The sequence below is a fragment of the Pristis pectinata genome, chromosome 33, assembly GCF_009764475.1.
Source record: "Pristis pectinata isolate sPriPec2 chromosome 33, sPriPec2.1.pri, whole genome shotgun sequence".
Lineage (NCBI taxonomy): Eukaryota > Metazoa > Chordata > Chondrichthyes > Rhinopristiformes > Pristidae > Pristis > Pristis pectinata.
In genome coordinates, this window is record NC_067437.1 from 10,539,750 (window position 1) to 10,556,801 (window position 17,052).

The 17,052-nt window shown below is 43.3% G+C and overlaps 1 protein-coding gene across 1 annotated transcript in view; it reads left to right on the top strand.

Annotated features, from left to right (window-relative positions):
* Positions 1-17,052, top strand: part of cacna1ia (calcium voltage-gated channel subunit alpha1 Ia) — a 196,721-nt gene that overhangs the window by 121,952 nt on the left and 57,717 nt on the right. Inside the window, exon 20 of the mRNA XM_052042941.1 lies at positions 1,967-2,093. Coding sequence (XP_051898901.1) covers positions 1,967-2,093 — 127 coding nt within the window. The remainder of the gene's footprint in view (positions 1-1,966; positions 2,094-17,052) is intronic.

Here is a 17,052-nt window from a genome sequence, read left to right on the forward strand (position 1 = left end):
AAATACCAATAGAGCTGCAACATTACCTGGCGGATCTTGAATTCAATACCCCAACTAATGAAGGCCAACATACCATACGCCTTCTTAACAACCCTATTGACCTGCACGGCAACCTTAAGGGATCTATGGACGTGGACCCCAAGATCCCTCTGTTCCTCCAAACTGCTAAGAGTCCTGCCATTAACCTTATATTCTGCCTTCAAGTTCGATCTTCCAAAGTATCACTTCACACTTTTCTGGGTTGAACTCCATCTGCCACTTCTCAGCCCAGGTCTGCATCTTTTCAATATCCTGTTGTAATCTACAGCAACCTTCTACACTATCCACAACACCACCAACCTTCATGTCATCAGCAAACTTACTAACCCACCCTCCCACATCCTAATCCAAGTCATTTATAAATGAAGCTGCACTATTGTTGACTTTATCAAAAGCCTGATCATTTCCCAGCCAAGACCATTGTTGAATCTCACAGCATGGGAAAAGCACATTGAAGACCCTATACCGGCTCTTTAAAAGAGCTTTCCAATCAGTCCTCTTCTCCTAGTCTTCCCCTGCAACCTGCTGGTTTCTCCCGTCAAGTAGATAACCAGTTCCCTTTCGAATGTTCCTACTGGATCTGCCTCCACTGTCCTTTTAGGCATCACATTCCAGATCACAGCAACTCCTGTGTAAGAGAACTCCTCATCTCCCTACTGATTATCTTAAACATGCGGCCTTCTGGCTACCAACACTCCTACCGTGGGAAGTGCCTTCTTCCTATCTTAATTAATGGGACAAATGGTCTCTTCCTGTATTGGTTATTGTACACAGTGGTAGTCTGTTTAACTACAATATAAGTTTGATTCCCTCTCTTAAATCTCCCCTTAAAATTTTCTATTCCAAGGAAAACAACTACAGCCTCTTAAGTCTTTCCATGTTACTTAACTTCCTCATTTTCTTTTCATGAAAAACTAGTTGAGTGACTAGGTGTCACCAATATGCAGTATTTAAGCCACTTTAAGGTTTATTCCCAGCCCTTCAGTATCAAGCATTCACAGCACAGATGCAGGCCATTCAGTAAAAAATGCTGTGTGTCGATATTCCTGTTCCAACTGAGTTTCTTACCACTCGTCCTTCATTTTTCCCCATTTACACATCCCTCTAATCCTGTCTCCCTTGTCTGTTTATCTGGTTTCCCCCTAAATCCATCCCTGTAATTCACCTCAGCTGCTCCAGGAGCAAATTCCACATTCCCGCTGCTCTGGGGAAAGATGCTTCTCATGAATTCCCAATTGAATTTATTGGTGACTATTTTATATTTATGGTTCCAAGTTCCGGTATCTCTTGCCAGGACAACAATCACAACATTTATGCCAATAAACCTTTGCATAATCTTGAAGAACTCTATCTAGGACAGTCTGACTGCTTTTTTCATTGGCAGTCTGGAACAAATCATTCATGCTGGATATAACCTCTCGATTCAGGTATCATGGATCACTTTTCTACCTTCTCCAGTGTCCTGGATTCTTTCATCAGAGCCTTTCACAGTAATCCATACCGGCAAGTAACAGCCTCAGAATAAAGGGACGTCACTTTAAAACTGAGATGGGGAGGAATTTCTTCAGCCGGAGGGTGACGAAACTGTGGAATTCATTGCCACAGAGGGTTGTGGAGGCCAAGTCATTGGGCGTATTTAAGGCAGAGATCGATAGGTTCTTTATTGGTAAGGGTTAAGGGTTATGCGGAGAAAGTGGGAGAATGTGGTTGAAATTGAATGCCGGAGTAGACTCAATGGGCCCAATGGCCTAATTCTGCTCCTATATCTTATGATCTTAACCTTTATTGTCATTTTTATTGATAACACAGTTAAGAATTTAGTTCTTTGTGCTCTCAAAGACCGAATAAAAACATTTGTTTTTCTGGAAAAGTTCTAACAAATGTGTAGTCTGCGATCTTGCTCTCCTTTCACATGTCTTGCACCCAGGGTCATTAGCCGAGCACCAGGCTTGAAGCTGGTTGTCGAAACCCTTATTTCCTCCCTAAAGCCGATTGGGAACATCGTCCTCATTTGCTGTGCTTTCTTCATAATCTTCGGGATTCTTGGAGTCCAGGTGAGAGCTCAGTATTGAATGCATTCTCTTTGTCACACTGAAACCTCAGCCTAAAAGTCTGCTAGAGTGTAAAATTAAAATTCATGGCCGTAAATATAATAACCTAATTTGTGCTATTGGATGCAGAATGGCCGGGGTGAACAGTAAAATATTTATGTTGTTCATAATTTCACTGGACATAATAACTGTGGGCCTCTTTGATTAGCAGTCATATTAAGTTCCAGAAGATCATTTGTTTATAAAGCACTGAGTCACCCCAGCCCAACCAGACCCAACTCTGAATGTGCCACACAGAATATACTGTACATACAACTTGATCTGATGCTTTTAATCAGGTCCCATCACAATCAGGTCAGGTAGCCAGGATTTGATTCAGTTTCTTTCTTCCTGCTGCTCTTTTCAATTAGATCACTGCAAATCTACACCTTTCACTATTTTACCTGCTTTTGCTGCATATCGCCTAATAACAAAAGCCCTTCAGTCTTAGTCAAGCATACCAGAATCCACATTTTGAAGAGAGATTTCCCAATTTCTCCCACCCATTTTGTGTGAGAAAGTGTTTCTCGATTTCTCTCTGGTTGTAATCTTAAATTGATTTCATTTGTTCTTGGCTCCGCCACTAAGGGAAATGGCTTCTCCTTACCTGTTCCATCAATTTGCAAATTTTAAACACCGTCAATTCTTCCTGCAAGCTTGTTTACTCAAGAGAACATGAGCCAGGTTAAGGAGAACCAAAATAGGAACATAAAACATCAGAAATAATCTGTGGAAAGAGAAAAAGAGTTAATATTTCTGGTCAATAAAAGTTTGGATCTCACTCTCATACTTTAAGTGACTAGTTATTGAAAGTAGACCGCAAATGTCACAAGACCAGGAACAAGATCAGATATAGGGAAGAACCAGACCTCAATTTTAGTGCCTACAATTGTTTCCCTCACCACATCTCCTCCTCCTCCTCAGGCAGTCCCTCAGGATCGAGGGTGACTTGTTTCTACTCCAGTTCTGTGGGTTCTAAGGTGATGAGGCCAATGTGAGATCTCTGCCTCTGCTGCTGGTGGGCCAGGAGGTGCTTGATGGGTTCAATATGTGAGACATAGTACATTCCTTCCCTTGCTTCCGTTGGGCTTCCATGAATTCCCAATGAAGAGGCTTGATATTTTCAGTGCCATCTCAGACAGTCCTTTCAGGGATTCCCACAAGTAAGTCTGGATGCTACATTTTTTTTTCAAGGACACTTTGAGAACCTCCTTGAATTGTTTCATATGTCCTCCTGGTAATCTCTTGCTGTGATGGAGCTTCAAGCAGAGACTCTTGTCTCAGGAGCCTAATGTAGGCATGCAAGCAATGTGGGCTGCCCAACATCAATGATGTGGTGGAATTAGAGTCAAAAAACAGCAGATTCTAGAAATCCAGTTTAAGTGCTTTTCGAGCCTCGGTGCTGGGGATGTTGAGAGAGAACACCAACATTAATTACTTTACTTAAGCTGCAAGTGGATTTGGAGGATTTTGCGGAAACAGTGTTGGTAATGCCTCTTCAGTGCCTTGAACTTTCTATTTTAGGTGGTCCATGGCTCAGAAGCATAGAGAGTGGAGATCACTTTTGCCCAGTAAACTATGAGCTTTGTAGTGGTTTGAAGTTTTGATCTTCAAGCATTCTTTTCCGCAGATGGCCAAAGGCTATGCTGGCACCTTGAAAGTGACAGTGAATTTCATCACTGATGTCTGCCTTTTCTGGGTGGTGGCTTCTGAGATATGGGAAATGCTCCGCATTTTCCAGGGCCTGCCTTTGGACCTTTTTGTTGAAAAGAGGGGTAGTGTAGCATGACCAGATCAGTAGAGAACCCTGACCTCCGGATGTTTAGTGTAAGACCCTTCCTCTTACAATGCACAGTGAATGAGACAACACTGATTGGAGCTTAGTGTCCAAAATGTGCACAAATGCAAGCATCATCCATATACTGCAGCTATTGGAGTGTCCTTAGTTCTGGAGTGGAGGCAACCTGGGTTGAACAGTTTGCTCATTTGTCCTGTCGATTGATTCCACTCCAGCAGAAAGTTTGTTGGAGATGATGTGCTATAATGGGCAGGCACGGTAGTGTAGCAGTTAGCGTAACGCTTTACAGCGCCAGCGACCCGGGTTCAATTCCAGCCACTGTCTGTAAGGAGTTTGTACATTTTCCCCATGTCTGCGTGGGTTTCCTCTGGGTGCTCCAGTTTCCTCCCACATTCCAAAGACGTACGGGTTAGGAAGATGAGGGTGTGCTATGTTGGTGCCGGAAATGTGGCAACACTTGCGGACTACCCCAGAACACTCTACGCAAAAGATACATTTCACTGTGTGTTTCGATGTACATGTGACTAATAAAGATATCTTATCTTAATGCAGCACAAATGATTGGCACAACCTTGGTGTGGTGGTCACGTTAGTTAAAATCATGGCTTGTGTGGCATTAGGTCACAGACACAGAATGAAAGAAGATATCTGAGTACAGCCAAGGTTGAGGTTTCTCCCCAGTCCTTCTCAATTAACAAAGGCTTTTGCAGGGCCAATAAAAACGACGCACAGTAGTTAATTTTTCTTGGCGATAACTTCCAATGAAAATAATGTCCACCTTGCCTCTGGATGAACAGAATACATGCTGCATTTTGAGGAGTGGCTACACAGTCAAAGCCTGTGTTGTATTTGTCTCCTTTTAGGAAGGAGAATTATAGCATCTCTGAAATCCCATGGGATGTCCTCCTCTGCCCTGGTGTGGGTGATTAATTTGCATCTGAAGTTCTCTGCTAAGTCTTAGAACTTCGACAGGGATATTATCTGCTCCCAACGCCTTGTTGCTTTCCAATTGATACCAAGTCCTGTTAAGCCATTAAGCCCTGTACTCACTGACCAACTCTGGCTCCCATTTAAGCAATGCCTTGATTTTAAAATTGTCATTCCTGTTTTCAAGTCACTCCTCCCTCCCTCAGTGATCGATTCCAGCCTTACAACTATCCACAATCTCTGTGCTCCTCCACTTCTGGCTACTTGATCTTCCCCAATTTGCATCGCTTCCCTGTCGGGGGCTGTGCTTTCAGCTGCCAAAACCCTAAGCTCTGGAGTTCCCCTTCCAAACCCCTCCATCCATCTCCCATGTCTTAAGACAATCCTTTAGATCTATCTCTTTGACTGAGCTTTTGTCACTTCCTATTATTTCATTATATGACTCAGAATAAAGGTTTGTTTAACGGTTGAAATAAAAACAAAATATTCAGTAGGTCAGACAGCATTAGCGGAGAGACAACCATAACCAACGTTTCAGGTTATTGTCCTTTCATCAGATGAAAATTTTTTAGCATTTGCTGTTTTTATTTCAGATTTCCAGCACTTGCTGCTTTTGTTTGATAACACTCCTGCGAAGTTTTGCCACATTGAAGGTGCTATATAAGTGAAAGTTGTTGTTAACACAAGGCAGAACATTTACGCTTCCTGCCCCTCAGTTTAACTAGCAAATTACGTTCACCAGAAGTAACAGCCCATTAAACTATAAGAATATAAACCCATTGCATTGGGGCTGCTTATTATTGGTGTGAGCAACAGCAGGAATTTAGAGGGATCTTTGCCTGAATGTGCCCTTCCTTATACTTGACCTTGATGGTGTTGGGAATGGCTTTGACTACAAGGAGCATGGCAAGTATTGGCTTAGTTCTCCTTCATTACATATGCATTCAATATCTGCATCGTTGATTTCATAAATGGGAATTGATTCACTCGATATGGTGTTTTAGCTTAAGGTTAATGAGTTGAGAAGAACTGCTAATTATATTTAAGGCCACAGCTATAATTTCTTTTACATTCACAGTGAAAATGCTTAACCTATCCAGCCAGATTTATGGCTATTATTAAGACCTTTTGCTTTACTAGAATTTGTAATTGGATGGATGAGGTTAGTAATGAGAGCAGAGACTATGAGATAGCCCTCCCCCAAAGAATGGACACATGACAACTATGGCAAGATATGAGATTACCTGGTGGCATGGGGACTTACAAGGTTTAATTGAATTGTGGCCAAATTCCAAATATTTCAACTGAGGTGTGTGAAAGTAGCAAACAAAAGCAAAATACTACTGATGCTAGAGATCTGAAATGGTAAATTGGTTTATTATGGTCACATGTACCAATGTACAGTGAAAAATGTTTTTTGAATGCCATCCATACAGATCGTTTCATCACATCAGTACATCAAGGTAGTGCAAGGGAAAAGCAATAACAGAATGCAGAATGTAGTGTTGCGGTTACAGAGAAAATGCAGTGCAGGCAGACAATAAGGTGCAAGGTCACAATGAGGTAGATTGTGAGGTCAAGAATCCACCTTATCATACCAGGGAACTGTTCAATAATCTTGTAACAGCAGGATAGAAACTGTCCTTGAGCCTGGTGGTATGTGCTTTCATGTTTTTGTATCTTCTGCCCGATAGGAGGGGGAGAAGAGAGCATGTCCGGGGTAGGAGGAGTCTTTGATTATGTTGACTGCTTTACCAAGGAAGTGAGAAGTGTAGACAGAGACCATGGAGGGGATGCTGGTTTTTGTGATGTGCTAAGCTGTGTCCACAACTCTCTGCAGTTTCTTGCTGACTTGAGCAGAGCAGTTACTGTACCAAGCTGTGATGCATCCAGATAGGATGCTTTCTATGGTGCATCTATAAAAATTGGTGAGGGTCAACAGGGACATGCTGAATTTCTTTAGCCTCCTGAGGAAGTAAAGGCACTGGTGTGCTTTCTTGACTATGCTGGAAGTTGGAAATGCTGGAAGTACTCAGCAGATCAGGCGCATTTGTGGACAGAGAAACAGAGTTATTTCATCTGCAAAGTTGCAGTTGTAAGTCATTAAACTGAAATGTTGTCTCTGCCTCTCTCTTCACCATTGCTGAGTGTTTGCAGCATTTTTTCAAATCATTTTGTAAAATACCAAAAACATCTGAAGAACCCACTGAAAGGGGAGAATTATCTTCTCCGTCCACAGTGATGGAAAGAACTTAATATTTTCCTTGCCTGTGAAACCATAGAACCCACGAGATGTCAGTGTGACACATTACTTTATGAGTCGAAGTTCATCCCATCTCAATTAAATACAACTTTAGTGGACAGAAAACTAGAATATCTCAGATCTGTCCTAACACAAGCAATAGAGTTATAGAGTCATACAGCACGGAAACAGGCCCCTTGGCCCAACTGATCCGTGCCCACCAGGATTTCCATCTCAGCTAGTCCCGTTTGCCCGCATTTGGCTCATATCCCTCTAAACTTTTCCTATCCATGTACATGTCCAAGTACCTTTTAAATGTTGTTAATGTGCCTGTCTCAACTACTTCCTCTGGCAGCTCATTCAATATACTGACCACTCTCTGGGTGAAAAAGTTACCCCTCAGGTTCCTATTAAATCTCTCCCCTCTCACCTTAAACCTATTCCCTCTAGTTCTTGATTCCCCAACCCTGGGAAAAAGATTGTGCGCATTCACCCTATCTATACCCTTCATGATTTTATACACCTCTATAAGATCACGCCTCATTCTCCTACACTCCAGTGAAAGAAGTCCCAACCAGCTCAACCTCTCTCCAGAACTCAGTCCCTTGAGTCCTGGCAACATTCTCGTAAATCTCCTTTGCACTCTTTCCAGCTTAATGGCATCTTTTCAAAACTGAACACAATATTCCAAATGTGGCCTCACCAATGACTTGTACAAGTAATGAAGTAGAGTAACAAAGGAGTTGACACCAGATGTACGTAAGAATTAAGAAATAGAAGCGGGATAGGCCTTTCCATAAATTCATGGTTGATCTCTTCCCATCCTTTGCTAACCCCATACCCTGTGTCCCATATCCCTCAATTCCTTTCATAAAAATCTATCAAACTGTGTATTGAATGTGGAGATACAAGGGATGCTGGAATCTGGAGCAACAAATGATCTGCTGAAGGAACTCAGCGGATCGAGCCATCTGTGCTGGAAGAACGAATTGTAGATGATTTGGGCTGAAACCCGGCTTCAGGAACCTTGATCCCGTCCTGATGCAGGGTTCCCCCCCACCTCCACCCCCACAGAAACTGCTCAACCAGCTGATTTCCTCCAGCAGATTGTTGGTTGCTGTGTCTTGAATATACTCAGCAACTGAGAATTGCAAAGACCCATTACTTTCTAAATGAAGACATTTCTCCCCATGTCAATCTTGAATGGCCAGCCGCTAATTTTGAAACTGACGCTTGGTTCTGGACATGCCAGCCAATGGAATGTCATCATTATAGCTACCCTATCATGGCAGGACGTGGCAATGCAGCTAGTACTGGGGCCTCACAGCTCCAGGGCCCTGAGTTCAATCCTGACCTCTGGTGCTGCCTGTGTGGAGTTTGCACGTTCTCCCTTTGACCATGTGTGTTTCCACTGGGTGCTCTGGTTTCCTCCCACATCCCAAAGACATGTTGGTATGTTAACTGGCCACTGTAATTACCCCTTGGTGTAGGTGATTTGCAAAAGGAACCAAAGGGGAATTAATGGACGTGATTGCAGAGCTGCAGGGAAAAGAGAAAGAGAATAGGCCTGATGGACTTGCTCTGCTAGAAGCCAGCATGGACCCAATGGGGTGAATGGTCTTCAATGACATAATAAGTGGGTAAGCCCAGCAAGCCACAAACAATCTGCTGGAGGAACTCAGTGGGTCAAGCAGCATTTGTGGTCAAAGGAATTGTCAATGTTTTGTGTTGAAACCCTGCATCAGGAACCCTGATGCAGGGTTTCAACCTGAAACGTCAACAATTCCTTTCCCCTCACAGATGCTGCTCGACCCCCTGAGCTCCTCCAGCAGATTATTTGTTGCTCCAGCCCCTGTCATCTCTTGTGTCAAGTATTTTGTATGTTTTACTGAGAGTTATATGATACAAGCTTGTGCCACGGTTAGGTTGAGACAGTCTTTTGTTCTCCCATTGACAGATGACAAGGGCTATCTCCCACACGTTGGGGTCATTCTGTTGTACACAGGGTGGTGGAGAGTCACAGAGTTTTAGCTTATGACTCTTTGAGTTGAATTTCTCCTATAACCACTCTTTCCATCAATGGGTCTAATTCTTTGGAATTGTCTGTCCCGGATGCTCAGTCGCTGAACCTTTTCAAGGCTGAGATCAGCAGATATTTTTGGACACTATGGGAATTAAGGGTTATGGATATCGAGTGGGATTGCAGAGTTGAGGTCAGAGATGGGCCATGATGTTATTAAATGGCAGAGCAGGTTCAAGTCTTCAATATTTCTTATGTTCAGTCCAGGACAGATCACTGAACCTTAAAAATACAGGATCCTCATTGTTAACAACATCCAGCTTATTGTCTGGAGTGATCACTCTTTGAACACTGCATTTGTGGCTCTGATAAAATACATTCCTGCACCAAGGGTAAACGTCTGCCTCTAGTACGCAGGGCTCCAGACTACCTGAAACATAGAACAGTACAGCACAGGAAAAGGCCTTTCAGCCCACACTGTCTGTGCCGAACACGATGCCAAATTAAACTGTCTCTTCTGCCTGCATATAATCCATATCCCTTTATTCCCTGATCATGTGCCTGTTTAAAAGCTTCTTAAAAGCCATTATTTTGTCTGCTTCCACTGCTACCCCTCTCAGCCTATTCCAGGCACCTACAATTCTCTGTGTAAAAAAAACTTGCCCCACTCATCTCTTTTAAGCTTTCCCCCTCTCAACTTAAAAGCATATTCTCTGGTATTTGACATTTATACCTTGGGAAAAGAGCCTGACTGTCTACCCTATCTATGCCTCTCACAATTTTATAAACGTCTATCAGGTCGCCCCTCAGCCTCTGACACTCCAGAGAAAACAATCCAAGTTTATCCAACCTCGCCTTGTAGCCCATATCCTCTAATCCAGCCAACATCCTGGTAAATTTCTTCTGTACCTTTTCCAAAGCCTCCACATCCTTCCAGTAATGGGGGCAACCAGAATTGCACACAGTACTCCAGGCCTAACCAATCTTTTCTATAGCTGCAACATGACTTCCTGATTCTTATCCTCAATGTGCAGATTATTTGCTGATTCAGATTCATGGGAATAAAATAAAGTATAAAAATGAATATGTCTTTTAACAGAAATGAGATTTTATATTACGAAGTTAATATAATATGTTGTGCTATAAAGCTTTGGACTAAAGACCACACATTGGAATGGGGCAGAAGGTACACAGAGATCTTTAGCAGAAAGGTAATGTGCAAACCCCGTCAATAATATCGCCAAGCAGTGCTGATTTACAGCAATACACTCATCACACTTGTAAAAGGAAATGCTTCAGTGTAAGAACTGTTCTTGCTTCACCCAAAATTCCAAACTGTTTGGGGAAGAAAAGAAAAAGCCACTTGCATTTCCATGGTGCCTTTCACAACCATAGGATGTCCAAAAGCACTTCATGGCAAATGAGGTATGTTTTGAAGTGTAGGGTAGGCACCACTGTTGGACTCACAGCTACACTCTGCTCCCACATACAAATGTGATAACGACCATAAGGTACAGGAGCAGAATTAGGCCATTCGGCCCATTGAGTCTGCTGCACCATTCAATCATGGCTGATTTCTTTTCTCAACCCCATTCTCCCACCTTCTCCCAGTAACCCTTAACCCCCTTACCGATCAAGAACCTATCAATCTCTGCCTTAAATACACCCAGTGACTTGGCCTCCACAGCCCTCTGTAGCAACAAATTCCACAGATTCACCACCCACTGACTGAAGAAATTCTTCCTCATCTTTAAAGGGACAACCCTTTATTCTGAGGCTGTACCCCTGGATCCTAAACTCTCCTATGAATGGAAGCATCCTCTCCACATCCACTCTATCCAGGCCTTTCAATATTCAGTAGGTTTCAACCCCCTGAACCTTCTGAACTCCATCGAGTACAGGCCCAGAGACATCAAATGCTCCTTATACATTAAACCTTTCATTCCTGGTGTGGCGACTCACCGTCTAGTCGGGCGAACCGGCTCGGCAGTCGGGTCGCGCGGCGTCGGAGCGACGAGGCCCAAGATGGCGGCGGGCCTCGTCTTTCCGAGCGACGGGGAGAACCCGCGCGCGGGAAAGTCCTGATGACGTAGGACTTACGTCATTGCCGGTTGTTTTGGGCGGGAACATTCTCCCTTAAAGGGCCCGCGTAAGGCGGGAAAATAAACCAGTTCTGTTTGGCAATCCTCCGAGTAGAGTCTTGTTTTATTCCGCGGTAGCAACCGCTACACTGGGATCGTTCTTGTGAACCTCGTCTGGACCCTTTCCAGGGCCAGCACATCTTTCCTTGGATAGATAAAATTCTTTCGATGACCGAAAGATCTGATTTAGTAACGTCAATTGAGAGGGTAATATGGCTCAGACTTGAGAGAATACTTCCTTGTTCTTCTCGAATAATAGCGCAAAACTACAGATACTAGAAATCTGAAATAAAAACAAAGTGCTGGAAGATCAGGCAGTGGTGACAGAGACATAGAGTTAATATTCCAGTTCTGTTGAAGGGTCATTGATCTGAAATGTTAGCCCTGTTTCTCTCTCTATAGAGAGCTGCAGAGTATTTCTAACATCTTCTGTTTAATACAGAGGGATGTTCTGTCAGCCTGAGAGAACGGACATTTTACCAGTTTAATATCTGAAAGACAGCATCACAAACAGTGCAGCATTCTCTCACTGGAGACTGGGAGCAGTACTGGAGGGTTCTGTGCTCAAGTCTGCACAGCCGGACTTGAACCCACAAATTTCTAATTCAGTGGCTAGAGTGCTGCCGCTCCAGAACGTTGAAAGTAGATTAGTGATGAGACTGCAGCCAATTTCCAAATGTATTTGTCCCACACAAATGAAGGAAATTGAATGTTGTCTTTCTGCTGTGAAGGGAGCAAGTAAGCTTAGTTCCTGTAGACCAGTTAGTGTCATGCTGTCAGTCAAAAAAACCATTGGAGAAAATAAGAGATAATGCAAGACAACACTTAGAAAGGTAAGAGCTAATCAGCAGTAGTCAGAGCATATTTGTAAAGGGCAGTCATGCTTGATAAATTTAACAATTCTCCGAAGACTTAACTAAGCCTGGAGACAAAGGAAATGCAGTGGTATATTAGTAGTTGCAGAACGGATTTGATAGGGTGCCAGCAACAAAAAGAAACAAGTGTTTTCTTTCTTGCCTGCTGTACTCCCTCCATCCATTTCTTTATAGACAGGGAGGGCAGTTCCTTTAGTGTTGTGGTGCAAAGCAAGTGCTTCTGGTGAGCTACAAGTGATCTGCATTACAGTCAGGCGATGGTGATGGTATTAATATGCATCTGTAACTCATTCCGCTGGCCCAGAGGGTTGCTGAATATGCAGATGACTGTTCAATGCCAATCATGAGCTCTATTCTTATGAATGCAGTATTCCAAATAGCTGTGTGGACAAATGATCATTTCCTAGTCTCATGAGTTTGTCTCCTGACACAGATCAATGGGTTTAACAAAAAGGCATCAAGTAACTCAATGCAATCAGTCCACTGTGATTGACATTCTGCGCACCTTTTATAAAGTAATTGACCTGATTGGCACTTGTACTCAAGGGGAACATGCACCATTCTGCAAGAGATGGAGCCTTGATTCCTGTTAATCTCCTTGTTAGAGAGCCCTGTATCCAAAAACTACCAAATTTCACATCTTCACTTCACCAGGTACAGCCAAGCTAAAACTGCAGAGCTAATCGCAGACCGCACAGCCCCAGGGGGTGTTAGCTCCAGGCAAGGTTAAAGGCGATCTGGAAGCAGTGACCCAAAACTGAATGAGTTTGACAGAGCAAATAAAGAGTGGTGAAAAGGATCTGTATCCAAAATAATCAACAAAAGAAATCAGGAGTGACGTGAGGAGATGCTATTCAAACAGTGTCTGGGACGCACTGTCTGAAAGGGCAGTGGAGGCAGATTCAAGTTTGTTAGATAAAGAGAGAAAAGTAATTTTTCAATAGCGAGAGATTGAAAGGTGTTGGTGTTCAGAAGGTCCTGGATGTCCTTGTAAACATAAGTTATCATGCAGGAACAACAAACAATTAGGAAGGCAAATGGTAGGTTAGCTTTTATTGCAGAAGGATTTGAGTGCAAGAGTAAAGGCATCCTATTCCAATTATATATAGAGCCCTGGTGAAATTGCATTTGGAATATTTGAACAGATCTGGGCTCCAAATATAAGGAAGGATAAATACAATATGATAGAGGGAGTCCAGTGTAGGTTTACCAGATTGATTCCTTGGAGGTGGAAATTACATGAGTGGGTCCAGTAAGGAATGTTAAGCAGACTGTTCCTTCACTCTGAAGTTTAGAAGAATGAGAGGTGATACTTATAAAATTCTTCAGGGAGATTGACAGGGTAAAAGCAGAAATGATGCTTCTCCTTTATAAAAGGGGCGCAGAATGTAGTCACTTGAGTTTTGATTGCTTTGAGTCATTTGACGCCTGCTTGTTAAACCCGTTGATCTGTGTCAGTCAATAAAACTGTGAAAGTAGGATGCCTCAAACCAGAGATCACAGACTCAAAATGAGGGGCTGGCATTCAAGAGAGAGATGCAAAGAATCCTATTCACTCAAAAGACAGTGAATCTGAAATTCTCCACCCAAGAAAGCTGTGGGGACCAGGATCAATAGATTTTTGGATATCAAGGGATCAAGAATTAGCATAAGAAGGTGGTGCTGAGGTAAAAAATCGGCCATAATCTTGTGGAAAGACCAGCTGGCACGAGGGGACTGAATGGCCAACTCCTGCTTCCACTTCCTATGGGAATTTTCAGAAGGATAACTACCTTGGAAGAGAAACATGTTCTGGGCTGTGGACCAAAAAAACAAACTGCTGGAGGAACTCAGCGGGTCAGGCAGCATCTGTGGAGGGAAATGGACAGTCGACGTTTCAGGCTGAGACCCTTCATCTAGACTCAAGCAGATGACGGATCTGAGGAAGGGTGTCGAACAGAAACATTGACTGTCCATTCCAGACGCTGCCTGACCCACTGAGTTCCTCCAGCAGTTTGTGTGTTGCTCCAGATTCCAGTATCTGCAGCCTTTTGTGCCCCCATTTTCTGGGCTGTGGTAAAAGACAAGAGTGCAGAGTGGGATTAATTGGAAAGATCTGATAAAGAGGCAGCACAGGCAGGAGAGGCTGAAAGGCTACCTCTGCCCAGCATCACTCTACAGTTCTGAAAAGTTAAACTGTGAGGGAAAACAAAGATGCTTTGAGGAGGGAAACAGAATAAACACACGAGCGAGAAAAGAACAGAAGGACATGGTGATGAAGGAATTCAATAAAGGTGCAAGGATAGAACAGGAAAATGGGAGCGGAGTTGGAAAGTAGGCTGATGTCTTCCTCCTATAACTGCAGGTGTTGAAGCCTTGGGAGCTCCCCAAAGGAGATGCGCAATCTTAATTCATTCTGTTAATACTTGAATAAATTCCCACTGCCACATTTTACATTCCATATGCAAATCTGCCGTTAAAATGTAATGAGCACAGAATGTTCTCCTTGCAAACTTGTGTCCTACAGAGTGAGCAAGTCTCCTCATTATTCTTGATAATGAAGTCCCGGCAATTAATCTTCATCAATTCCATGAGTACGCCACTTGAGCCCACCAGGTACCCAGTCACAGAGGCAGCTCACCCACTGCAAGCCCCTAGGAAGTTGATGGAACCTCCTGTGACTATAACCATCTTGCTTTTGCAAAACAATCCTCAGGCAAAGTTACGGGTTGTGATTCAATCCCTTCCACAGAGACTGGAGCCCAAATTTGCAGGCTGACCCTCCAGTGCAGTACCGAGGAACAACCATGCTGTCAGAGGGATGCCACTGCAGAAGTGCTGCATTGTCAATCGCGCTAACTTTCCAATGAAACATAAAACTGAAACCCCCTCCCAGGCAGTTTTAATAGATCCCACAACATTGTTTGAAGAAGAGCAGAGGATTTTCTCCTGGTATAATCAACTAGATTATCTGTCTCATTATCAGGTTGCTGGTTATGGGAGCATGCTGTGCACAAATTATCTTCTTTCCGAAAGAAAGGTAATATTCTTTCCAAACTTCTTTCTGAAAGAAAGTTAATGTGCTTTAAGGTGTTTTGAGATGTCCTGGGGTCATTAAGATGCTATGGAAATGCAGGTCTGTCTGCTTTTAAAGCTTTGAGGAGAACAATTCCAGCTCCTCTGATCGTTGCACAGAACTGAAATTATGGCACGCAGCTGGAAGGCAAGGAGGACAGTAATAAACTCTGAGAGGACATGGATGGTTTGGCAGAATGGGCAGTAAGTGGCAAGTGAAATCCAAAAGAGAAGTGTAAAGTGATGCACTCTGGCAGAAGAAAATAAGGACAGACAATATGAACCAATTGGCCCAGTTCTAAAGGGTGTCCAGGAGCAGAGGGACGTTGGTACGTTTTGTGCATGTTGAGAGAGCAGAGGGTAAAGCTAATGGGATCCTGGTCTTCATAAACGGAGGCACTGTAAAAGCAGGGAAGCTGTACAATCTACTAAAATAAAAGTTAAACCACAACTAGAATATTTCATCTGATTCTGGCTCACCTCACTGAGAGGGTGCGGAGGAGATTTACTGGAATGGTTGTAGGGATGCAGGGTTTCAGCTACAGGGTTAGACTGGAGAAACAGGGCTTATTCTCTTTTGAGATTTGATGGAGCTGTACAAGGTCAGTTAGACTGGGGAAATGGAAGCTGTTCCCACCGAACGATGATTCAAGGATCCGAAGGCACAGACTTAAAAACATTGGTCAAGTGATAAAGGGGAATATGAAGAAAATCTTTTGTAGTTATGAACTGGATCCTACTATCCATAAAGGTGGTGGAAAGAGAATTAGTTAGGGCTTCCAAAAGAGAATTGAATAAAATTTTGGTAATTAGTCATTTTCAGGACCAAGGGAAAAGAGAGGGGGATAGGATAATAGACTGCGCTATAAGGAGACAGTATGGATGGTGGGATGAAACTGCTGTAACAATTCTAAAGAGTTATAGAGTAATACAGCACAGAAGCAGGTCCTTCAGCCCAACTTGTCCACGACCACCAAGGTGCCCATCTAAGCTAATCCCTTTTGCCCGTGTTTGGCCCATATCCCGCTAAACCTTTCCTATCCATGTACCTGTCCAAGTGTCTTTTAACTATTGTTATTGTACCTGCCTCAACAACCTCTGGCAGCTCGTTCCATATACTCACCATCCTCTGCGTGAAGAAGTTGCCCCCTCGGGTCCCTTTTAAATCTCTCCCCTCTCACCTTAAACCTATGCCCTCTAGTTTTTTTTAATTCCCTTTCCCTGGGAAGAAGATTGTGGAAATTGACCCTGTCTATGCCCCTGTAAATCTATGAGTTTCCCCTTGGTGCGTTGGTTTCCTCCACAAACCAAAGACATCCTGGTAGGCTACTGTAAATTACCCCTTAGTTAGGTTAATGACACAACAAAAAGGGAGTTGATGAATGTATGTGAGAAAGAATAAGTTGCACAGGTATAATAAAGAAAGGGGCAATGGCACTAATGGGATTGCTCCCTTGGAACCCAGCATGGGCCCAGTGGGCCAAATGGCCTCCCTCTGTGTCATTGTTAGGATAAGAAATCACCTCCCAACTCCTCTGACTCGAGAACAATGGGACTAGTTGGAAAGCAGCACGAGATGTTACAAACCCAGGAAGACCATGGCTTTCAGTGCACTGATTTCTGTTTCACGGCGTTTCCCATCGTGCTGCTGATTAAAAAGGTCAAAGGCAGAAACCTATGTCTGAGTGATGGAGTGAGGAATTTTGTGTGGGTAGCCTGTTAAACCCATTGTGCATCAAACAGCCATATGTTACAGAAAGAGCTTACAGTTAGACAGCATTGTAATACATGGCTGGGACATCGCAAAGCATTTGGCTGCCAAAGAAATGTTTCACTTTTCAGCTGCAGTCATTTTCTGGCAAACGC